The 26,713-nt window shown below is 39.6% G+C and overlaps 1 protein-coding gene across 2 annotated transcripts; it reads right to left on the bottom strand.

The window, feature by feature from the left end:
- Positions 1-33: 33 nt before the first annotated feature.
- znf507 (zinc finger protein 507) lies at positions 34-25,012 on the bottom strand. 2 transcript variants are annotated; one of them, XM_008404909.3, is made up of 7 exons: positions 24,869-25,012; positions 20,485-22,806; positions 17,506-17,623; positions 17,290-17,398; positions 12,742-12,846; positions 5,924-6,058; positions 34-4,475 (listed from the first exon to the last, which is right to left on the bottom strand). In XM_008404909.3, the coding sequence occupies exons 2-7, from the start codon at positions 22,801-22,803 to the stop codon at positions 4,085-4,087; spliced, it is 3,177 nt and encodes a 1,058-aa protein (XP_008403131.2). In that variant the 5' UTR covers positions 22,804-22,806; positions 24,869-25,012; the 3' UTR covers positions 34-4,084. The 2 variants fall into 2 exon arrangements, with proteins under 2 accessions (XP_008403131.2, XP_008403132.2); XM_008404910.3 differs by having other exon boundaries at positions 34-4,331; positions 24,869-25,007.
- Between the last annotated feature and the right edge of the window lie 1,701 nt (positions 25,013-26,713).

Raw genomic sequence — 26,713 nt, 5'->3', positions numbered from 1 at the left:
CAGCCTGTTTTTATTGAAACATTTTGACCAAAGTCATTTCACATTCTCTTTATTAGCAAAAGATACAATGACAAAGTGATGAAATACTTTGTAGGATGTTTAAAAATAAATACAAACAAAGCAAGTGTCACATTAAAGTCCGAGACATTTTCATGTTGAATCTGTTACAAAATTTGATACGAGCATAAAAATACAGAGTAGACGTCGTGTCCTTTGGTTCAAATAGACATAGCTCGTCTTGCTATGCTGAACTTCAAACCAAGATTTCTTCTAAATAGATCAAAAGTTAGCAAAAAAAATCTATTTGAAAACCTTGTATAGCATAATGAACTTTTAAAAATATTTCATATTTTATAGAAATGTCAGTTTTTGAGGTTGTTAAGGTGAAAGCATTTGAGCTCTGGTTTGTGATACATCAGGGCTGCCTAATGTACTTGGTGTGTTGGATTATTTGACCTGAATGATGAAAACAAAGGTTTCAGAGGATCAGGGTTATTTAATATTCTACAAATGCTTTCAGACACAAAAACACTAAAAGGCACAAAAACAAAAAAACAGACAAGATATCATTGCTTTTTAACAGAAATATGGCACACAATAAAGGCCATGTAGTTGTGGTGTTTAGCAAAACTTACAGCGAGAAAAATGGATAGAATTTCCATGTGCTCCAACACACATAAAATATACCACATATTATATATAAATATATCTTTCATAATAATTAGAAATATAACACACAAGTCTCAAAAACTTTGCTTAAAGTTTGTGTCAGTTCTTAGTAAATAAAGTATCAGTTCAATATTTTGTTCCTCCTGAAATATTTTAATTTTGAGACATGTTTCAAACAAATAAAAAACTGAGGTGTGAGCCTTCATACGCATGTCTGGTTCATGCCTCAGAGCTTCCCGTCGTCTAAAAGATCAAAAATCAGTCGGGTTTAACTGAGAAAAAGACAAAAAGCAACAGATACAACAAGTGCTAAAGTTCTCTGCTGATATTCAGTAAAATGGAGAAAGTTTTGTTGGAACAATTCAGGACAATTTAGAGGTTACACATTCGACTGGTTTTCTTCAGCTCTCATGTTACATCCTCAAACTTTGGCACACGAAAGCCAGTAAGGCTACTTTTAACATTCCATGCTAGATTTTTTTTTTTTTTTAAAGAAAAAGACTGAAGTGAATATTTGTATGCATTACGACGGAATAATTCAGAGTCACAGTTTTTGGTATGGTTGGGTATAGTGAAGAGTGGCTGTAGAAAACCTCAGTATGTCCAATCAGGAGCAAAAAAAACTGCACTGATTATTGTGAGTTAATCACACAGAGGCTATAAAATCTGGAGTAGCTTTTATCTTGTAGCAGTCGGACAAAATGTAAAAATAATTCCAGATTTGAACACTGTTTTAAGTCATTTTCTGCTCATGTTATCTAGTTTATTGGTCATGTTATCTGTAACAGGAACTAGACTTGATTACCTATTTTACCTGCTGATTCTTGCATCTAGTTAAAAACACGTGTTACTTTAAAATGATCAAGATGTAGAGTTTCTCTGGTATTCAAGATGTCCCTGTTTGTGTTTTTAGCTACAGCTAACGTTTCCACAAAGCCATCTTCACCTCATTTCAAAGGAGGGGAAATGTTTCAAAACAGGTGGATTATAAATTCTATGTGGTGTGTTCTGTGACAACACACCACAGCTTGGTTACTAATTGTGCAAAGTTACCAGAAATTTAGCCCTTCAGGAAGCAGCATAAGAAAAAACTGCCTTCCAATTAAAATATCAAATTTTAAACTTGTTGGCATTTAACCAACAAAGGTAATTATTGTTCTGGTATGTTGAAAGATCATGTACAACAGCTTTGAATAAGTTTAATTAACTCTGGTGTAACATTACATTTCAGATAATCTTCACCTACAAAACAAAAGCAAAATTCAAACCCACTAGTAGACTTGCATGCAGAATTTCATTATTTTGCCAGTTTAAAGGTGTTGGAAAGTTTTCTTTGGCAACTTGAAACTGGCTAACCCATGCTAACTTGGAGTTCAAGGCATTTGTTTCCCAATTTTCTGTAAATTCAATCTTTGAGGTTTCTTACATTTCCAAATTTCTATATTTTACACGTTTTTACAAGAGGCTGAAATCCCACATTATTAAAGACGACTAAATTAAACAGTAACAACCTGGTTGGATTGAACTAAAACACGAGCTAAAAATCTACTAGCATGCTGAGCTGTCACTTCATGCTAACTAGCAGCTGAGCAAGGAGAATGAGTTCATACATAAATATGTTTTTTTTTATGTTAATGTAAAATGTTTCATGAGGATTTATGCTGGGATTAATAACACTAAGTGCAACCAACATATTTTAGTAAATGTACGACCGCTTTCAGCTAATCTCTTCGTACGTACGCTCTTTGAGGCAATATATTTATCAAATATTCATACAATCTTTTTTAGTGTAGCTTTGTTGTGAGCCAACCTGCAATAACCAATCTGTTTTAATCCAAACTTCTTATCCACCTTATTCCTGTACTGCTTGGATAGAATATTTGGTGGAATGTGATGCTGTAAGTGCCATGATCCACATATTGATCATAGATTCAAAACTCCTAGAACAGTATGGTTGTGGTGACAAGGTATAGAAGGAAAAGGTTTAGAAGAGATTGCGCTCGTCTACGTTGTCACTGCAATTTTCAGCAGTAGTATTCCTGATTCCATGTTCTCCTGACCTGTGTGTGTTAAACAGTTCATGCAAAGCATCATGGTTACAGGAATAAGGTGAACAATGCAGCTGCTTCCACTCAAAAACGTTTCACTGCATTGTTTCAACCATGACATGAAACAAAATGTTCCACTGTGTAGGCAATTACAGTGAACCCCCAGTGATCAGTGAAAACTCGACACCCTGTCTAAAAATGCTTACAACTGCTATATTAACAGCTCAAATACCAGATATACCGTAATATGCATTAACACACACAGTGGAAAGCGTCTTAACGCTATCGCCAAAGTAGAGAAACGAGTCTCGCCAAACGAGACTCATCCATCTCGTTTTCAAGATAGGCGAGTCTTACTCATCTATCTTGAAAACGAATGCCGCTTCTGGATTGGCTGCTTTGCTAACGCCAGCCAATGGTGTGTCAAGTAGCATTGCTTTTAAGTAGTTTCACTTCCCAAGTGGAATTTTCTTGTAGAGTATTTACAAACCATATTAATAAATGGGTGAATTTTCTGCAAAAAATTTGTAATCATGTCTACAGGATAATTTGTAAGTACTGAACCATGAGTGGTGGGGGTCTGCTGTGTTAAGAAACGCTCTGGTCAGGAGATGATTTGTACTTTTGAGAACGCTAAAATATAATAAAAACTTTACTAAACGCACACACTCACACAAGCAACATAAACAGCAGGAGATATAAAAATACATACAAATGTTTGCTTTCAAATGAACATAGCACCACAAACATGAGAGATAACCGTGACTACTTTAAGGAAACGTTTTCCTACATCCTAACCTTGGCACTGGCAGATTCAAATAACTAACATACTAACAGACTTCCCTTTTTGTCATTCCTTTTGTCTACAGGCATTTAAAACAACCCCTCAGTCAATGTATATTACTTCCACTTCCTTCTCTACTTTACAAACCATACAACAAACTTAAAGAAACTAAAACCTCTCTTCAAACTGGAAGCTAACGGAAAAACAAACGGATAAATATTCCTTCTGTTGGAGCAGCGATGAGAGCCTTTAGGCTCTGATGAAGGTGTGCTGCTAACTCTTTACAGGATGAGAACCTCAGCCATGTCGCACCAAACACGGTAAATACTACAGTAGCAATGAAAGAGCTGCCGTCATAGGAAAGTGATCAAATTAGGGAAGGAAGTAGTTGAATGTTTTGTGATTTATTGAAGGTTGAGCTTATTACTGTTCGAACTTGGGCTGAAGCTTTGTAAGGTGAAATAATTTGACATGAATATTAACGGATTAAAATCACATTCCTCTTCCTGAAGCCTATAAGAGGTGCCTGTGTGACACAGCAGACATCGGAGTGACCTCTGACCTCAACACATACGGATGCGTGTCACTCTGCTGTCTGGAGGCCGGCCTGGGCCTCCGCCTCCTGCTGCTCCTTGTTGAGGATGATGCTGATGATGTCGCCCTCGTGCTCCTTCATGTGCTCCATCAGACGCTCTTTGCTGGTGGACTCGAAGCCACAGATGCAGCAGCAGAACAGCAGCATGCAGTACTCCATCGGGGGCCCCGTCGTGGCGGGCCCTGTGCGCTTCCCCTGGGTGGAGTCTGGAGGGGGTGTGGGTGGTCCGGCCGGGCTGTCGGAAGGCAGAGAGGCTTTTGTTACTGATGCGAGTGTTGGGTGAGGGTCCACCTGGCAGCTGGCCATCTCCTTTAAAGGCAGGGTCACCGCTGGACACTCGGCCCCAGACTCCGGGCCAGCAGGCCGTCTCTGAGACACTCTGAAGGGAACACAAGTCAGCTTCAGGGAGGAATCCACAACATGTGGCAGGGTTTCACAAAAATCTAACTTTTCCATAATCTCACATGTCCGAACATTCAAATAATTATCATTAATTGAGTGATTACTTATTGCGACAGGCAGAGTCGTTCATGCCAATTAAATCTGATTTCCAAGTGAAGGGTTTATGACCCCAAAGCGATCCGCATGCACAGAAGAACTTAGAGGTCAATGTCCAAAGTAATAATGGTCACCTTGGTCTATGGATCCATTTTAAAATTATTCAGCGTTGCAAGATAAGATAGATGATCCACACTGGGAACAACTTTCTTATTCTGTTTATGATCTTATTCCTTTGTTTTTCTACTAATACTGTGTGTTTGGTGCCTATTATTATTCCTGCCAAAGCACTTGTTTAACAAAATGATGCCAAGAATGCAGACGTCCACAGAGACCCCTAGTGGACAGCTATAGATGATGACATCTACTGTCATCATCTGTGTGACATAAAAGTATGAATAAGGCCATTTCAGCTGCATCCATCTCCACACCAGTTACCCTGTTCCTGCTGAGGAAAAGCATCCACACAGCATGATGCTGTTATTGACTTAAATAGGGATCAATAATACTGTATGCCGCACTTTTTAGATCTTTATTTGTGGAACATTTTGAAAATCAGACAATATGGGGTCACAGAAGGTCTGGGGTTGGAATCCCATTCTGGGGGTTTTCTGCATGGAGTTTAAATTCTCTTCCTGCCACAGGAAGTGAGGATTCTCTCAGGGTGCTCCAACTTCCTCCCACAGTCCAACAACACGACTGGAGTTAACTCAGGATTTCAAGACTTTTTACTAAGGCCTTTATGAATCGATTCACGTAAAAGACCTTTATGTCAACTTTCTCCAGTCAACTGCCAATAAATTTATACTTACCCATAAAAAGCGCAAAAAAGCTAGCTAGTTTTTATGTTAGCAGTGAGTTGCTGTAGCCTCATCGGCCATGAGTCACAGAATGCAATGATGATGTCTGCATTCTGACATCTTCATTGCAGAAGATTGCAATGAAGATTGCATCTTCATTGCAATCTTCTATGAGTTCTTTGAGTTGCGTGCAACCTGCGTGCAACTCAACCTTTTTACTGACAAAAAATACCATCGAGAAAATAAATGTGCAGAATATTCAAGGTTAAATAAAAATGTGATCAACAAATTAAAGGCCAACTCTCTCTTTTTAAAAAGAATTTAAGGCCTTCATTTTAAATACATAAATTTAAGACATTTTAAAGATGCATGGACAGCCTGTAACTGGTCTCTGCTGCCTGTCCAACAGGCTGTACGCATCACATCAAATTTCAATAAAACACACTACAGGTTTTCTGCAAAATGCAGAAAAGTTCAGGCTGCCCATGTCTGCAGACCTTTTCCAGCCTGAACAGTGAACAGTGCTTACCGGCTGCTCTGGGAGATGGCTTCATTGATGGCCTTGTTGACCTGCTCATAGTTGTAGTTCTGGTCCCCGGCGTGCTTCCACATGTGGGATTTGAGCGACGGCGGATGGCTGCACACGTAGCCGCACAAGGAGCACCTGGCATGGAGGAGAGGAAGTGTGACGGAGGAGAAGATGAACGACAGAGCAAAAGCGGATCAAGTGGAAGATGATTTAATACGCGAGCTGAGGTTCTGCTAATCCTCCTCCTCCTTTCTATCTGGAGGAATCATCCCGACTCAACCAGAATGGAGACGGCGAGCTCTGGAGACAAAGAGCGCACAGGGGATTTACAGCAAACTGCTGGAGTCATTTGTCAAATTTGATAGAATTACAGGTAATTCTGTTAGCACTATTTAAAGGTTCAGAGCTCCAAATGTTAAGAACGAAGAAAGTCAAGCCCGCCTCCCTTAACTAGCTGACTCAGCAAACTCAACATTTGTATCGACATCCGATACAAATGTCGGATTGAACATTTTGATTTAATTTTATTATTTGTGTTTATTTTAAGTTCTACTCATTTTGGAACAATTGAAAACATTGAAAAGAACATTAGCTGATTATTCCATGCCGGTGACAGACAATGAAAAATGTGTTAGTATTTATCTTAATAAATAAATCTCTATAGGGTGACTTAGTACACAAATTATTACTAGTCTAAATGCCCTGACAGTGCTGCCCATCACCGTAACATAAAAATGTTGTCCTCATCTGTTGTCCTCTCATACAGAAAAACATGAAATAATAGAAATGACCACAGAAGTTGTTCATTTACCATAATCTTTAGAATCTCTCTGCTTACCTCTCACTAATACCTGCTTCTAAACTCGTTCTAATTCTGGAAAAAAAAAAAAAAAAAACAACCCGCACACCTCAAAAAGACAGAAGAAACAAACTGCAAAAAAGTCTTTGGAAACCTAAAAACAGAGTGTGTGTCAACTGCTGTAGCTGGTTGCCTTAAGGCTGCTCTGAATGCTCTGCAGTGGAGGCAACACCGAGCTATCAGACAGCAGGCGGCTGAACCCCAATTTCTGTTCTATTCCGTCTGATCCAAAACTTATTTTCAGTTTCTCTTTAGACATTTCAGATGAGAGCAGAAACATCTTTAGAAACCTTGAAAAGTTTTTTCCCCCCACAGATTGGAGCTTTCTTGTATTAGGTCAGGTTAATCAAATTATTTATTTATTTATTTAATTTTTTGCTTTCTTTAACTAATAAAAACTACCCAACATACTCTAAAAAATAATTAAAACCAACTGAATTAGACAAAGAAAAAGTGATGACAAAATAAACTTGAGCTCTAATTAAAATTCCAAAACTTCCTGGCAGTTTTGGGACTTGGGATAACACTGGAGATTAATTCATCTTAAAATGTTTTTTTTTTTTTTATTGAATTTAAAGTTGCTACCTCTAATAGGAAACCTGCATCATATCTTTCTTTAATGGTTAGTTGTTGTTTTTTTAAAATTAATACAGGTCAAGCTGTAAAATCATTATGGCGCAAACTTGAATCACCCAAAACCAACATTAGCAGAAAACAAGGAATCATCATCAGCCAGAAAAAGTTTGTCACTTCTCCATCTCAATTCTGCGATTCTTTCCAGGTTGGCTGATAATGCCAATAGATTTCACTGAGGGATCATCTGATTATAATGTGAAATTTGGTGCAAATTGAAACTTAATATATCATCAATCATCCCAGAATTACACAAACGTGTCAAACAAGGGAACATGATGTCACAGTGGACTGCTGTTTGACCACAGAAAGCTGTTCATCCACTGAGTAATTACACAGAGTAAGTTTAGAGGAATTCCCCGGAGCCGTTGGAGAGACGTTGCGTTAACAACGTCCAGATGGAGAACCTAACAACCTGGGCCGCAGCCACAGCTGGTGCTGCTACAGCAGCAGAACCAAACACACATTCATCCGATTCCAGTTGGCACAACAGCTCTTCCTATTAGTAGAACATGTTCACATGTTGCCTTAAGTTGATTTCTGTTTACCGTCACTAATCGTCACTAATGAGACAACCTGGAGACGTAAACTCTGGAATTTTCTGAATTTGTTTTCTTGTGAGATTCTGTGACACAGATGTTAGTGTGGATAAAACAGACATTTACCATAAGAAAATCACTGCCAAAACTTTACAAATCAGGCTCTGAGCAAAGTGGACAACAGCATCCACTAACCTAGCCTGGTAAAAACCAGCCCCTTGTTCTACACTTTGATTCGTCCAGAGGGTCTAGGCTCTCAGCTGTTGAGCAATGATTGTTTCCTGAACTCATGTTCTGTATTGAGGTTTTTAGTTTTACATAATTACTAACATTTATCTGTGACGTATGTAATGCTCTAGTGCAATGCCAAGAAGATTACTGGAAATTTCCTGTGCTGTAAACAACCATCCTCCACTGTGAAGAGAGAAGGCACAGTGGTGAAACGTGAAACTGCTGCTGCACAAGTTACTCAACAGGATGTTGCTGGGTAACCAGAGAGTGAGTGAGTTAATCAGTTGATGCAGCCCACCTAGCTTAGCCTCCTAGAGACATTTTAAGATTTTTTTTGCCACCTTGAATGAAATTTAAGACAGAAAACTATATAAATACAGGGGCTGGTTGGGGAATCCTATTTAATTACAATTAATCATCGCAGAAACGGAAATTTCTCATTTTACATGAAAAAAAAAAATTGAATTGAAGACATTTTAAGGCATTCATTCGAGATACATTAATTTAAGGGTAAGCAGACACTACTGAACTTGATTAAGCATAAAAAAGTTTAGCTTTTTAAAAGTGAAGTCTGGACTCAATTTAAAAATTAATTTGAAGTTTTTGGAGTTTTTCTTTATTGTCCATCGGTCAACCAATAATGTCTTCAGTGGAACTGAAGACAGAATATTGAGCTTCTCCTAAATGAACTGTCCTTCCCTAATATTCTTGTTCACTCTCTAACCTGATTTGCTTTATTTGTGGCCTGTTTTACTTGAATTAAGAGCTCTGAGTGCTTGTTGTTGGCTCGGCAGCAGCAGTTTCCCATTTAACTACTTTTCTTGCTTATCTGACGAAGAAATAATGAAGGCACAGCCCACACCTGGCCATTAAAACGCAGCACAAACAGAGAATTTACATTTCAACCAATAACAACAATGACTTAACAAATTAAGGAGCAGTGATTTTAAATATTAGGAGGTGGAAGGCAAAGTTGCACTAATTGTATTTTCAATGTTTTATGGAATCATGTGATCGCGCGTCGACTGCTCGGTTTCGGAAAACAGTTTTGTTTTTGTGTTAACTTTAAAGATCAGAGCACTTTTTAGGGCTTGGCTGCAAATTTTCAAGTCTTTTGCTGTAATTTATATTTTTCCTACTAGCTTCTAAACTGTCTTACCTTATCCAAGATTATTTATAAATCAGTTGACCTCTGATCTTTAATCTCATCAAAAGCTTTATTGATCTGCTGCTTCATTTTTTAACCTGTCTCTGGAGTCCTGCTGTAATTAAAAAGGTTCTCTAAACAACTGCAGGCAAAAGACAAAACAGCAAAACTTTATTATTATTATTAGAGATGTGCCGATCAGGTTTTTTTCCTGCCGTTGCCGATACCGATAACCCATGAAGGCCGATCACAGATACCGATCACATAATTATTATTATTATTTTTTATCATAAACACTACCGGTTACATTATGTAGAAAAAGGAACCATGAATTCACCTTAATTTAGACAAAAACTTGTTTTTAATAACTTTTTCCAAGAAGAAAACTAAACAAAACAGGCATTGTGTAAATTGTACTGCTATCAATAATACTATCTTTAACAGACTGATAACATATGAAGGCTCTGAAGAGGCTAAATAATGCAAAGAGCCAAAATAAAACCTCTCAACATTGCCAAAAAAATTCAAGTATAAAACTTAGCATTCAAAGGCAAATACAGGTTCCATTACAATAAACAATCCAGAATTACTGAATGAAAACTTCCTGATAGCATGGCGGCTAGCTGATTATTGCTAGTTCTGATTGGCCGTTTCTGACTGAGTGGAGTAATTATGCAGAGCAGGGAGGAGATCGATTATTTTTTTTAGAGATTATCTTTCTCATGTTAGGACAGCGAAAGTTTTAATACGTATGTAAAATGTATTTTTTTAGGTTAGATGCTGCAGCTTTAAGCAGAGGTTCGGTGTGAGAGTCACTACCAGGTGAAGCAGAAGCGGTGCTCCATCTGTGAAATATTACTACCTGTAGCGTGTAGCAGCGGTTCAACAGCGAGAGCAGAACCAGCGTCTTACATCGCAGCTCCAAGACTTAAATAATTTTGCGGGTTATTTGTTTAGCTTTCTGACCGTCATGCTAATCCGGGTGAGTGTTTGTAGCTGCGCGCTGCTTTACCTGCTATCTGATTGTTCGTATGTCTTTTTTACTGCAGTGAGCCTCGATGTAGCCAAACTCCGTCAAGTATGGCATTGTTTTTATGTCGTATTATCTTCATTGTGTTGATGCATTTTGACGTGCTTCAATTTTCCGCAGCAACACGCAAACGTCCCCATTCACTCAGTGCGTTATAGTTCCACACCGCTTAGGATTTGTTGCTGCGCGTTTGCGCAATGTGAAGGAAAGAGGAGACCAGCTGCACAGGCAGGATGCGATGCAGGTGATCGGTATCGGCAACAAGAGCCAATGATCGCCGATCACCGATCATGCACTTTTTCACGAAAATCGGCCCGATTATGATCGGTAACCGATCGAACGGCACACCTCTAATTATTGTTATTATATGAGGCTAGAGCAGAATGATATGGCTTAAAAACATACCATGATATCAGTGTTTCATATCAGTCGATACTGATAATTGATGATTTGTTTTAATTTTAAAGATCTGAAACACTGACAAACTTGTGTCGTGACCATTCCTGTTTTATCCAAAGTTGTCGCTTTAAGGAAAATAAAAACTTCCTTAAGAATAAGGAAACACAGTGACGAAACCTGAAACTGCTGCTGCGCAAGAACAGGTTGTTGCTAGGTAACCAAGGAGGGAGCGATTTAGTCGATATCGGCCTCCTTGGTTAGTGCGTCATGAGAGGTTAAGTCGCTGAAATCCTTCCGCTGCCTAAATGGACCTTACCAAGCTCCGCCCAGAGACGCCCCTCGAAAGTCCCACGTGACTACATGTCTCACAAGCAGAGCCTAGCGGTGCTGAGTTTCTATGTGTAAACAAGGCATTTTTCATTTCGACTGACTCTCTGCAGAGTATTTCTGAGTCGATTAGTTTAGCATTTCTGCCGGATTTTCACACAATATCAGCCACGACAAGGGGAACCAACAAGTTCATGTCATCTTTTTTGGACAACATCAAGGTGTTTTAGCCACACGATGCCTCCAACATTGTGCGCGTCACAGCTAAATGCTACCGGTCGATGAGGAAAACAGCAGATCCTCAGCATAAATATAGCTGTGGACAAGATCACTGATGCCTATTGTTCTTGCAAGGCTGGGAAGTCGGTCATTCATGGTTTAGAGGGTTCGAATGTGCCTAGGCCTTATACACTGTACTCGGTGCTAGCGTGGCTAACACGATTACAGTAGTAAAAAGCCTTTTCAGGTAAAATAAAATCTTTAATGTATGTCAGATACGGTACACATTGCATATTGATCTGTTCAGCTAACGTAAGACTGTAACAGACAGGCCAAGGTGTAGAAGTTGTATCGGTACTGCCATTATGCTGTACTTGGCTAAAAGGTTTTCATAATGGATGCGTTTATTATTGACTTTCTTTTTTTCATTCACTAAACACAAAGAACGCAAAGCAATAATACTTACACCAGCAGACACTCCTTTGTTCTTATTGATCCTACGACGGTTGAGCTGCAAATGCGGTTGTGCACAAGCTTTGATCCAAGCAAGGCTTTCCGTTTCAGATTTTGGAAATCTGTGAATTTTAGTTCCACAAACACGATCAGGATACCTGACATCGCCTGTACAGATTCCCCACTGACGGTGGAGAACCATTCTTTTTCAAGTCCTGACGCAAAAACTTTCTTCCGGTCTGCTAGTCCACAATGTACATTAGCATGTATTTACTACAGTAGCTTACATTTGTGAGACGGTCAAGCACGTGGTAGCTGCGATGTGACGTAAAATTGGCATTAGCCAATGAAACGCGGCCCCTGTGGTAAGGTCCATTCCCCCGAATGGTGTGTGGTACTGGATGGGAGTTCGGTGAATATTCAGTCTTCACTTTCCTAATGTAACGGCTTATATATTTTCCCAAAAGTAATTTTGACCATAAAAATGTGTCCCGTTTTTGTAGTTTTATAATTTATTTTTTCTTTTGCCCTTTTCTTTGGTTTGCTGTTTTGTTGAATTTTCTTCTAATTGAAGTAAAGCACTTTGAACTGCCATGTTGCTGAAACTGTGCTATATGAATAAAATTATCATTGCCAAAAGACAATTTAGATAAAACAAAGAAGAAAAAAAAAGCTTTTGAAAAAAGTGATTTGGGTCATTATTTTAGGAAGTTAACAGAACATTCAATGTTCTGTCAGACATATTATCTATTATATCAACATATACTGTTGTTGATTTATTGTCAAACCCTACCTGAGTGTGCACTTTAAGAGCTTGTAAACACTCATTACAAGTTATAAGAAACCGATGGGTTGACGGCACAAATCTCTCATGGTGGTGTAGAGAACCCTCCCTCCTGTTCTGGAAAACAGAACAGGAGGGAGGCTCATAGAGTTCAGCTCATTTTGAAGCCAGATGTAGTTTCCACCTCTGCTTCTCACCTGTACTGCTCCAGCAGCTGCACAGCCTGGTGCTCCTGAGGATGCCTCCTCATGTGGCTCTTCAGGCTGTTCATGTTGGTGGTGGCAAAATCACAGCTACAGCAGCTAGAAGACGAAAGGAATTGAAGAAAAAAAAGGAGAAACAGGAAGATGAGCCGTCAGTTTAACGAGTTGCGTACCGAGGTCATTGTGCTGCTTCTTTACACTTGTAGCCTTAAGGGAGCTAAGAAGGATTTACAGCAACAAAAAAAAAAAAACAGAGAGGAAATTGCTACTTTAGGAATAAATCGTGGCACGTTCTGCTGCACTGCACTCTGGAAGTTCTGTTTGGAAGATGAGGCTGGCTTTGGTTGTTGCTCAGGGGCAAATATGCTTCTGCTCAAGGTCTGGAGACGGGAGCTGCGCTCGTGGCCATGTGGACGCCATTAAAACTAAGCAAGAACTTTCTGAGTCAACACAAGCAAACTCTTACTAACCTAATTAGAAAACATATGCATCATAATTTATCTCCCTTTTCTTTTCTATGACTGCTTCAAGTTGTTCCTTAGTTGCACTTTGGCTTCTTTAGCTGCTCTGCATCTCTACAGTCATAAGGATAATGGAGAAATCCCAACTGATGTATTTATTTATTTTTTTTTTTTAAACCGAGGGTTTAGGGAAAATAAAGGATCTATGGAAACAGTTTGTGTTATTAGAACAATGCATAAAATGAAATTCAAGCAGCTTTCAAGACTAGAAGAGGGAGGGCTGTGCAGTTTGATTAAAAATGTATGAGGTGAATGTACTCTTCATAGAAGTGTGGAGTATAGAAAGATAGTAACAGAAAAAGTTTTGTTCCACTTTAAAATGACTACTGGACTTCATTATACACAGCTGAACCCTTTTGGTTTCTACAGAGACATGGATAAATAAACACCACACTCTTTGTGTGCCTGCTAAGATCCTCCAACAGTCTTACATAAAGAACATCAACAACGATAGACACAAAGAAAAAATGTTCTGATGGAGCTGACTGAGAAAGACTTGCAGTTGAAGAGGCTGATAAACGCTCTGTCACAAAATCATGGAGAAGTCCTCCAGCACTGTGACAATGTGCTGCAGCCTTTCTGGATTCAACATGGAAAAGATTAACAGGCACTGAGAATGAGCTCATGACCTGTTAGTTGCTAACTATGGTGATGTTATAGCATCTGCTTTTGATTGGAACAAAAACCCAAAGGGCTATTTACAGTTTTGTTTTCAACAGATCATTCCGGTAAACACAGTTGAAATGGGACTAAAGTTGCAACATTTGTTACATTTTCAGCTGATGAGGTTCACTTTCACAATGCTTTGTGTCAAATGAACAAAACCCTTTGAAAACCTTTTTTCCTCCCTCGCCTTTGGTGGCGCTGCAACAAGAACCACTGATGTAAACAGCATGAAGACCTCTGAAGACGACACTGAACGCAACTCACTTCTTTACGAAATGTAAACAAAAATGAAGTGGCGTCAGATTTTAGTGGTTGGATGATTTCTTTTTTGGCGCTAGACTGGCATGTTTGATTTGGTTGTATTTACCCAGAATGCTAGTCCACTTCCTGTTTTTGGAGCAGTCTACCATCCAAGTTCACTTAAATTGAGCTGAGCCCTAGCTTTTTGGCGGACCAGTTTGTTTTTGTTTTTATTTTTGGTCCAAAGCAGAGTTTGAATCCACATTCACACTTTCTCAAACCAACCGGACTTTCTAGAGAAACAAAACTAGGGTTTAATTAAAGTGGACTAAACAGGGCTGGTGTGAATGTCCAGAGAGTCTAAACCTCACTGAGTAGATTCTTGCAAACAGCATCAGATTGGTGAAAGCTTGATTGGATGTTTAATAAAACAGAACGTTTCGAAGGTTTTCATGTCACCCAAAAAACTTGTTAGCTTTCCCATCAAAATATTATAGCCATTATTTTATGATATATTAAATTATAATGATATTATATTGTAACAATATTAAGGCCAAAATGAAGATTATAGCATTCCTATGTTCTTATCTGAGTTATGATAGGCCATTATCAGACAGATTCTGACAACTGAGAAGAAGATTACTCATTTATGTTAGCACTGGAGAGGCTAACAGCTAGCATGCCAAGGCTAGGCACCCACTGGATTTGACACACGAGAAAAATATTTGACATGTAATATCTGTAAGTAATGTGCAATAGATGCATTGTCATGAGTCCACTTGATTAAATTTTGTAAGTACAGTAAGTTCAGCCTAAATAGCAGGCAGTGAGTAAAACCAACCTTCAGTTTCAAGAAAACCAGAGCTACAGTTTAAATGAAAATAACATTTTAATGAAATAAAAGGAACATCTCCCTTCTAACAGGAAATGCCTGCATTTATGTCATTTGTGGTGATTAATTTTAACAGCATAAAAACAAGATAATAGAGGACATCTCCACAGTCTGTCCGTTACACTGATCCAGTCGGGGAAATTGTTCAGTATTACTGCACAAATATAATCAGATCACTCTATTGGCTCTTCAAGCTCAATGAATTGTAACTCCTTAATTAAAGTAGTTGTTCCAACAGTTGCAGAGATTTCTCAGCATGGGAGACAGTGGACATGATGCAACACAAAGCATCATGTTCACACTGCAGTTACATGTAGTGCGTAAAGAATGAACTGCATTCTTTACACATTTCGTCTGACAATTTTGGAGTGACTTGGAGTAAGACATGCAACTTCCAGCGTTTATCTGAGGGTTTGATTGAAGCTGCAGAACAGAGTAGAACTGTAGCTGCCTCACTCTACTGAAGCAAATGCAATCCAACTCCAAGTTCCCTGTTGGGGATTTGACTTTGACTTCACATTTAGTTTTTTTGCCAATATTTTCCCAACACAAACTTTTTTGTGTTTGTAAAAAAAACAAAATGAGAGGATTCCAACTTTTTCCTAAAATATTCTCAAATTCTAATGAAATATTGATAACACCTACACTTTAGACATAGTCTTTTTACTGCTGAAATAAAGAAAATCTGACTTCATAGGTTTCTCTTTTTGCATATGTCATGTCAGTGAGGCAGCTTTGCAGAATAATTGTGTGTTTTTGCATTTTTCCTCTGTGGGAAAGAAACATGAGGTCGATTGTTGGCTAGCTGCAGTCCTACATTGTGCTTGCATTCCCTCTCAATATGTCGCCTAAAACTCTACTGGCAAGCAAGTGGATAAGACACCACAAAACTGCCAGATTACATGGCATAGAGAGAAAATATACATACAATATACCTAGAGGAACTTTGGACCACACCTTTTAAGAAGGAAGTATGGCGAATTTCTACAAAACACAGACAGATAGCAGGAAAACCCAGCTATAGGCAGGAAATCGTTTTATTTTGTCATGATTTCCTGCATTTGGCTGAAAAGCTTCTTGCTCTGGCCATTTACTCCTCAATTCAGTGGGAGAGAGGATTTTCTGCATGAGAAACAGTCCTTACAGCGCCTTCGTGTGTCCAACACAGAAGACTTGATTTGAATCAGAAAGCTGCACATGTGACCCCAGCAAGGTGGCAGCAAGATGGCTGCCCTCTCATTCTCCTCGTTGAAATGTTTGTGTCTGGAACAGCTCAAGGTCTTGTGAATCACAGGCTCACAGAAGCAGCACACACAAGTTTCTGAGTAGATTTTTCATTTTTAGACTGATGAGCACATATATGTGGTTTTGGTCAACAACACATCCAATCACAAACAGTGTATGTGATACACACAGCGAGAGCTCTGAGTGGGGGGGGGGGACACCTTCATCCTGATTAGCAAACTGTTACTGCCATCTAAAGGTTCTTTGGAGCATTGCAACTAATAGACATTTAAACTGGACTTTCACAGAAAAAGACACAGAAATGTCAACAGTAAGACACAATGAAGCCAGAAATGTAGTCTAGATCCTGTAGAAGGCATTCATGTCAAGTCTTTACCTGTGACAAGTTGTTCCGATACACAAAAAGAGATTGGATCTTCCGCTTCGGGAAATTTCTATTTTTCTTTCAAAGTTCTTACAATGTCGGATAATGTCCTAGTTTTAACATCATAAATTTTTACCTTTTGTCGTGGAGGATTGCTTTTTTTTCCTCGCATATTTGCCACTTTTTCACATCAAAATATTTTTTTTTCTTGTAAATATGTGCAATTCTAAAAACTGTTTTTTTTTTACAGCAGAAATCTGCTCCTGGGCCACTGTACTTTTTGTTTGTAATCTAAAAAAAGCCCTAAAATATAAGGGCATTATAGAACATGTAAATAATAATGTCAAAATCAAATTGATTTGAGGTTTGTAGTCTTTCAAGGACAGATAGAGTTAGCTCTTCAGAATTAGCATTTGATAAATAAAGTGTTTATGTAACGCTTTAGCGTTAGAGAAACTAACTGTTTGACTAGCCTTTTAGGTTTAGTGCAGCTAACCTTCTAGTTAGCGGTGCCCACCACTGTTTAGACGTTAAGAGGTTAGCCTCACAGCAGCCTGGATAGATTTCTCGTTTACTTTCTACTATTCTGCTATTATTTTTCATGAACAACTTACCGATACGGTTTGTCAGAGTTATGGATCCGCCTGTGGTTTCTCACCCCTACATAAGTAGAGCTGGTATAGTTGCACACATCACATTTGTACATCTTTGGCACCCCACCTTCTGGAAGGAAAAGACAAAAGCAGACAATACTGTTAGCCTCCTGAGAAGGTGTGCATGTTCAAAGATTCAGCGACAGAGTTAGAAATCTGAGCTTTTCACTTTCTTACCTTCGTCTGTTCCCCGTTCAGATTCTTCCACTGGGATGATGGTGTCGGTCCCCGTTGTGGGTGATGGCGTGTCGCTGCTGCAGCTGTGGTGCTCTCTTTCATGATTTCTTAACTGACTCTAGTTAGAAAAAACACACACACGGAAACTAGGGAACTTGGAATAAAAGGCATGACAACAGATAAGTTATCTACTGGTGCACTATTGGGCTTAATAGGTCTAAATCCCATCTACCATCTGCAGTGCAGACGTCACAGTAGGGCATCAGTTACAATTACAACTTCTATTGCCTGAGTTCCCAAATCTGTGGAATGAATCTAATTAGCTTTTCTGCTAACTGTGGAAAAAAAGGCCAATTCATCCAAATCCTAATATCTGAACAGCTACCCAGACTTTATTTTAAACAATCCAAAGAACTTTAAGAATTACACTTTGTTCCACATGATAATAAGGTCATTTATTTACTTGGTCAAAGAAATGAGCGTAAGGAAGCCAGTTAGGTTTATACCCTCTCTGTATTGTTAGAAAATCTCTATGAGTCACTCTGAGGCTCTTTCACACACATGAAACCAACATCCAACATTTCTGTTAACGAAATGTTGGATACGTCCGATATTGCTACTTCTGATAGCAAATATGTAAAATATTGGTTATTTTATATATATTTTATAATTCCCTCTCTTTCAACACCGAGTAAAAACCACCACCCTCTTCCCTTCTGAAACACAAACGGCAAAAAGATGGAAGTAAGCGCCAGTCATTAATATTGGTCCAGTTTTACTTGTCAGATCAGTTTAAACATGTCAATAAAAATTGGCCGATACTGATGTAGATGCTGTTTTATTGTACTTTACTTTTGTCTCGTGAGCCAAAATAGTAAAGTCAAAAATAATCACAGGCCGATTTAGATGGTTAACATTAAACTAAGTTTGCAATACTGTATTAAATAAGTAAAGCAGTATGATGTGTTAATTATTGTTAATGCAAAATCTTGAAAGGCTTTTACACATTGCTTTGCAAATTGGAAGAAACGCTTCCAATTTAGAAATTATTTTCTTGTTGCAATTAAAAGCAAACAAAAAAAAAAACAAACAAACATAATCCATTCTCAGCCATAAGTACTGGATTTGTTTTGCTCTTTATAAAGGCTTGCAGCTGTATTCACCTGAACTAAATTAATGAATTTAAAGCAGATTTGCTTAGGTAGGAGTGCAGCTATTAAAAGACACACATTTTATTGTGAGAAGATTTTTAAATATTGGTGATTGATTGGCCAGAAAACTGCACTAAGTGCACTCCTAGCAACAGGCCATTTAAATCAAATTTGTTCTTTCCAAGCGGGCAGGTAGTTGTCCATTCAGGCTGCTACTTTTGAACAGCGAGAGTTTCAATAGATAAAGTGGTGTGTATTTTTATTTATTTATTTTAAATAAGTTTTTATTCTTTCATACATGCAACCTGTGTTTGAACATACTACATTTGTAAGTGTGTGTGGCATCTACTTAAGGGAAAACAAAGACTTCACTTCATAATGCTAGCCATGCTAAGCGCACTCGTTTTCATGTTGTATTATTTTAAAGCCCTGTTGTACAGCGTCTGCTCTCACACATATAGTGTGATGTTGCATCTAGTCTCAGTATAAATGACCATAAAACAATCTAATTCTTGAAGAGAAACTGAAGTCTGCTAAAACCTGTACTTTTAGCAGACTTCACACCAATAAGAGTTACGAAATCAGCCACAATATTTTGATCAGTGCCTCTGGAACCGGGAATGTTTTACTGTCATTTTAAGGAATGCAGTACTAAACGTGACACGTTTGCAGTACAATAATACAGGCAACTCTGAGATACAGCGAATATAAAAAGTATACACACCCCTGCTACAACACCAGGGATTTCTGAATAATTTCCACCTTTCATGAGATGTCTAATGACTCAACTGGAAAATAAACCTGAAGCCTTTAAGAGAGAAAAGAAACTCTAAGAAAAGTTAATGTGATTGCACAAGTTTACACAAGGGCGCACAAGTGTGACTGCAGGGATCTGCAAAGATCTTCAAGGTCATCAGAGGAATCTCATTACTGGGTCTAAATTTGAAGAAGAGTACAAATTAACAACCAAGACTTCAGGCATAACATGGAACAAAATAAAGACAGTCCTAATCAGGACAAAATATGGCGCAACAGCAACAATAGCAAGAACTCACACATCCTTCCAAAACTGATGAAAAGATAAGAAAACCAAAAGATTGCAAAGTCGCTTACAGTAACACAGAAGGAGCTGCAGGAATGTCAGTCTGTGTAGAACATGTAGCAGAAATCACCAAAAATCTTTAGATGTCTGAGTTATGTGGTTGGAGGAAGCCTGTTCTTACTAAGAAAAACATCTAAGTCAACCTAAATGTAGCAAAAAACACCTCTTTTTTTTCCAAAAAGAAAAATCAAAAGACAACTAGAAACAGTGAATATAGGTGGTGATAGCATCATGCTTTGGGAATGTTTTTCTTGCTCTTTTACTAGGGAAGTATGCTCAGCTCTAACTATAAGTCAATTCTCTCTTGTTTTTTTACGCTGTCACATTCAGGTGGAAAAAAGATTTTAAATTATTTATCTCGTCTCTTTTTTCACATCATTAAAACTTGCCATGTCAACAGGGATGTGAAGACTTTATATATCCACTGCAACTGTTTCACTGTTAGACAACCCAAACAAAAAATAACAGTATCTGTTATAATATGAAGAATATGAAACGTCACAGTGTAGGTCACCTTTTAATCAACTTTTAATAACTGTGCGTTTAGCGTCTGCACATAAAGATATAAAGCAGGCACACTGGAAGTATGAAAATCTGCTGTAACTGACTTTATCAAAAAAAGCTAGTTTTATCGCCAGCATATCAGCTGAACACATCTATATCTGGTTTCTGGGCCGGGTCAGTGAACAGAGCGTGGCAGAAACAGAAGCAGGAAGTTCTTCTCACCTTGTAGTGGAAGGCATCCGGACAGTATTTGCACTGGTGCATCCTGCTCTTGCAGTGGTAGATCATGTGGTTTTCCAGGTCCTTACTGTCTGAGGCTTTGTGCTCACAGATGGGACACTGGTATGGCGCCCTCTGTCTATGAACACGCAGGTGCTGTTTAATGTAACCCTTGTTGCCACTGCTGTAGTGACACAGCCGGCACCGGTACGGCCGCTCGTTGCCCGGGTTGTAATCCACCAACCCTCCGTCGGCCGGGCCAACCAGCCCATCAATGCCTGGAATGTTACACACGTAACTCTCAGCTCCGTTGCTGGTGATCGCTGCAGCTACAGCCCCATTCTGGAACTGCGCGTTATCCTGAAGCTCTTTCAAGATGTCTTCATCGGAGATGTTCTGGTCTGAGCGCTCTCTAAGTCTTTCGATGACGGTAAGAAGTGAAAGGCTGATTCCAGCTTTAGTGGTGGGACCTTCCTCATCACCCTCCACAAGGCCCAGGGATCCTAATTCCTCCTGTTTGGCCTGGCAAAGCTCCATTTCCAACAGGGCTGCTGTCTTCTCTACGTCCGACGCCCTCTGTTTGCTCTGAGTTCCGTCCGAGATCCTTTGATTCTGAATCTGGGGTAAAGCGCTCCTCAGGGTCACCTTAGGGCTGGAGGTGGGCAGCTCTGGCATCCTCATTGGCATAGCAACAAGAGCCTCTGCAGCCAGAGAGTGGAGGCGGAGCGACTCGGAATGCGTTCGCTTGCGGCTAGTTGGGGGGATGTTTTCATCCCTTAGGGACGTGTCACCTTTAGGAAGGGGAGACTTACAGTCAGCATCTACTGGAAGACTGTTAGTGGAGTTATCCACACAGCCAACACTTCCTGCAGGGTTCTCCTCCTGCTCCTCCTCCTCTTTCACAGCCAGCAAACCCTTGTCCCTATCCACATCTGAGTTGAGGAGAAGAGGCTTTGTCACCATGACGGTGTCTTCGGCTGACGGAAGGCGCTCTACGATCACGTTTATGTGTCCGGCGCTGTTCGGACTGCTGTTAATGATCTTCTGGGCTGACGACAGCAGGCTGTCAGGAATGGAGCTGCTCTCTTGGGTCCTGTCCACCTCCATGTCGCCATCTCCCTCCAAAGTCACCTGCACCTCCACCACAGACTCCTCAGAGCTCACGTCTTTGTTGGCATAACCCTCCTCCTCGTTTTTATCTGCAGCCGTTGCAGAACCTTCGCTGGAATGCGAGACCGATGGATTGTATTGATCCTGCTGGTTCTCAGTAGCGACAGGCACACAGAGTTGCAATTTGATGGCAGCTGGGAGCTTCTGTAAATTTTGATCGTGAAGACCTGTAGACAGGATCACTAGATCCTCTCGGGGTATGATGTTGTTGGTAGCTGCTTGAGTCTCTTGTCTTGCTGTACCGCCTTCCTCTTCCTCGAAGATGGGGTAGGAGCAGTCGACGAGGCCGGCGTGCTTCCAGGCGTGGGTCTTGAGCATTCGCTGCTGGCTGCACACGTAGCTGCAAATCAAGCAGCGGTACAAACCGTACTCCTCGTAGCTATACCACTTTTTCTTCTTTGGTAGGTCGCTTGACTCATCTAGTGAACTTTTGCTCACCTCACTGTCCCGCTCCCCCTCCCCACACTGTTTCAGAACTCCTTCCTCTTCCATGGAGGTTCTCGTCGTGCCGCCCCTGTCGTCGAAGTGCAGCTTGACGTGTGCCTCCAGCTGCTCCTGGTCTCTGGACGTGAAGTGACACTCGGAGCACATGAGGATGAGGTCGCTGTGCTGCTCATTGTGCTGCTTCAGGTGCTCTCTGAGCTGGGCCAGCGTCTGGGAGAGGTAGGGACAAAGGCTGCACTGGTAGCACGTTACTGTCCGTTTGAGGTCGATGTGGCTTGAACCGCCAGCAATTTCGCTCGGCTCAGTAGTGATGCTGTTGTTATTGTCACCCAGAGCAAGAGAAGAAATGCCATCTGTTTCACTACCTTCTGCTCTCGCCTCCTCGTCGCAGCTATTCTTCATCCTCTTGTTAGGAGAGCTTCCTGGATTCAACCTCACCTCGGAGGAGTCCAGATGTTTCCCTCTTTTCTGCCCCCCCAGAGGGCAGCGCCTCTGCGGACGCTGCTCCACTATCTTGCTGAGTTTCTCAATGACCTGGATGAGGGACTCATCCACCTGTTTTGGTTGGACACTTCCTGGGACACCCTGACCTATGACCCTGTGAGGCTGGTGTTCAAAGGGACATCCAGGTACTGGAGCAGAGGAAGAAGCATCAGATGTAGAGGAGGACTTTGAGATGAGGACAGCATCGCTGCAATTCTCATCCATCACCTAGAAACATAGCAGTACATAGTCTCTGTGGTTACTGCACGGTATTCACACAATGCTGTAGAATTTGTTCTTAAATTCATTCATGTTGACATGCTTGATGTATGTTTTGTTTGTACTCTGCCACAATAATCACTAGGGTTAGTATATGCCAAATTTATCATTATACAAAGAAAAATTATAAATTGTAATAATCATTTGTTTTTGCAGATGTAATTGTCTGTTTTATTTTTTTTAAAGATCAACTCACACTCTCGTGTTATTTTTTTTTATGAACTGTGTGGTATGGTAAGCAAATAAAAACTAGGAATCTCATGCCCATCATGGTAAATTACGGAACTTAACTTTAGGCCAATCATTGAAGGTGCGCCTTATAATCCGGTGCGCCTTATAGTGCGGAAAATACAGTACTAATATTACAGGACACCAGTAAATTTGTTGCTTAACAAGCTTCTTGGAGCTGCACTTGTCCTTACTGCTTGCACACCTGTTTCTATAGAATTTTTTCCCTCCAACAAACTTTCCCTTAATATACCTCGGTACAGCACTCTATGAACTTTTGGCTTTTTGTAATTTCTCCTCCTTATGGAGGGTGAAGCCACTCTCCTGGACAACTGCCAGGTTAGCAGTCTTCCTATAGGCCACAATATATATTGTATTACAATTAATATGAAACAATTAAGTACATAAATATTCATTATTTAGCTAGATAAGTTAAATAATAAAACTTTAAACTTATTCTAATGGATTACTGTAGAACTGTGCTACTCATGGTGGCAACTCTGTCGCTTTAGTTCAGATTTGGTCTTTTTATTAACTTAGTTCATAATATTTGTGGTCAAGGTGCTGCGTGTTTGGTTGATTATTCCTTCTTATTTTAGATGCCTTGCAAGTGGAAGGATTTTTGCTCTTACTTTTTTCCCCTTTTGGGCAGCTGTGATTCCTAACAACTTGGGACTGTGACAACAAGATATTGTCTTTAACAGTGTCACTATCCACAATGACTCTCTGAAATTGGATATGTCAATAAGTTGCCTATTACCTGGCTATGAAAGTCATCTCTGTTGCTTTTTTCCCATCTGTGTCAGTTATGTTCTAATTTATCAGCTGTTATCTTTAAATTAACCAAAATAAACACTTGAAAACATTCTGAATTAAACAAATTGACCTAATAATTGAAAGGCATCTACACAGCTCAACACGTGCTTAAGATCTAACATTATCTTGTTTTAACAGAGAAACAAACTGCATCTCTGGATGTTTCTCTATAAATATAACGTGCTGTACAGACAAATCTTGATCTGTCTAGTTAAAGTGTGAGTTTGCAAACGATTCCTTCGATAAGAAAGACTCGGCTTAACCAATTCACGATAAGGCCTCCGCACTGAACCATGTGCTTCTGTTTACAAACTGAACTCTGAGGAAATGATCACTACCGAAGCGGTTCAAATTCCTTTCATCTCTCCAAATCCAACACTTTCCCAGCTTCCCATCTTCCGACCGCAGCTCTCGCTTCCTCTTTCTCCCATTTCTGCAACTACACCAGCAGCTCACAACGTGGGACACAGTTTTGGGAAGTATATCATAAAAAGATAGTGAGTGAGAGTTTAGTGAAGCCACAGTGGAAGCAGCAACTCCACATACAAGCTTTAAAATTAGCGCTTCAGTTTAGTAGCGATTATTTATGATCCTGATAAAGCTGAGCTCAGCCTCCATCACCATGTCCTTTGACCCGTCTGAGAGGGGCACCTGTTATGTCAGGATCTAAAAATATTTTCTCCTCTAGCCTGTGAAATGAAGTTGAACACAGCCTCCAAACTCAACGCAGACCCAAATTAGCTGGTAAGCTAAACCGACTCGGACAAGTCAGTTTTCTCGTGTGTTCTTTCAATAAATAACCAACAAAAGTGCAGACAGTGTTAGCTTCACATCTTACTGTCTGCTATTTAAACACATACACACACAGTGCTAATAGTTCCACACATGAACAAGGGCATCTGTATTCTCTTTACGGTTAATGAGTGACGGAGAGCACGTGGAGGCGCGTGAACGAAAACACACTCACCGACTAAATGAAGTGCGACGCTCTTTGTCCTCAACGCATAAAACTCGGGAGTTTTTATTCGTTAGCTATAAAAAGTGGCCTCTCTCTCTCCACCACATTGCAAAATGGCGAGGATGGAATATCAGTCACGTGACTTGGAGTTTGGGTCAGGTGACCAACGCTGTCTTCAGGTGCCGCTCGTAAACCGCGACGCTGTCGGAAACAATAGAGTTCAATAAAACAGTCTTCTTTTCACACTTTATCAACAATGAACAATATCTGCCACGCAGTAGGAAGTGAAAACGAGCTATAAATATAACATAGCATTCGTGTGAAAAGGCTCATATAAGCTTACTGGTTTTGGTTTACTGTTTTTTTTTTTGTTAAGGCCAAGGTCAGCGCAGCTGTAGCCTACGAGGAAAGAGGGTGAGAGACACCAGAGCCAACAAGACCGACCGCCGTTAACTGGACTTCATTCACACCTTAGCAGAACCACAGACTGATCCCCTCCACTACACGCTACACTGAACACTGATATAAAGATTATCCAAATGGGGTCGTGAGTATTAACTGCATATACATTAGACTACTAATTTTACATTTGATCATCTTATATATAAAAAAATGTAATTGACATTTTAGGTTTTTATTATCCTTAAGTCATTATTAGCTAAACGTTCTTAAGTAAATAACAGTGTGTTATGAGTTATAAGTTTCAGCTTTTTAAGACCAAATTATTGACAGAAATTAGCGTTTACTAATGTCGCAACGCAAGCTTGACAATAGTCGTATCACTCCATCACGTTGAGATAGAAAATATATTAGATAAATGTGTCAATTAAAGCCCCAATTATTCAATGCTTTAGAAATATATGTACTTTGTATCATATGTAATATTTACATTTTCTGAGAGATTTAATTTTGGGTTTTTATTATAAGCCATAATCGTTTTATATGTTTTATGCGTGACTCACATAACAAAAATTCTGAACTTTTTTTTTATGGCATCCTAATTTCTTGAGCTGTATTTGTATTGTTCCAGGATTGGTGGAAGAGGTTGTTTTCGAATTTCTTTTCTATCGGACAGGAAAGTCAAGACCATTAAATAAAAACAATATGTTCACTGATCCCTCAGAAAATTCCAGTATTTTTTATATTATTATCATTGTTGTTTTTTGTCATGCGAATTTGCAAAGCAGCATGACATGAGGAATAAGGAGCACAAAGAAAGAATGCAAAAAACCAGACTGATAAAGTAGAAGTGAACATTTGTTCAACACTGTTTGTTTTGCTCTCAGTCTCAGGATTGTCCGGAGGGAAAGCAATTGTCAGGAGCAGAAAGAAGCTTCTGTTTCCATAAATGGGCAGCAAAGAAGAGCCCAGGAGGTTGAAACTCCTGGATAAGGGATAGTTTAGACCAGGCGCGTCCGTGACAAAATAAACTGCTTTCAAGTTTCGCCAAAACTAAACACTGCCATCTAGTGGCTGTATGAAGTTAATGGTTCATGATTTATGGAAAGGAATAGAAATAGAATTTCCCTCAGTAGGGAAATTCAGGTTTACCAGCATGAAAGTAACAGACAAAATGGAATCATGTAGATTCACACAAAGGTAATAACATTAAAACAATAAATGAGAAATAAGAGACTGGGCAGTAGGGAAAAATTACAACATAAGTAAAAATACTGTAGTTATTCCAAAAGTATAATCAGAGTCAAAGGAATGTGTAGCTAAGAAAGATAATTAAAAAAATGTACAAAATATGCATGTAACAAAGGGAAGAGTGACTGGAAATCACATGCAGGAATGCTCCATCATTTGACCTGCAACAAAACTCTATGTTTCTACATGTCTTCAAAATTACAT

Source organism: Poecilia reticulata, chromosome 3 (assembly GCF_904066995.2).
Source record: "Poecilia reticulata chromosome 3, P_reticulata-male-v2, whole genome shotgun sequence".
NCBI classification, from domain to species: domain Eukaryota; kingdom Metazoa; phylum Chordata; class Actinopteri; order Cyprinodontiformes; family Poeciliidae; genus Poecilia; species Poecilia reticulata.
This window is presented reverse-complemented; position numbering and strand designations above follow the sequence as displayed.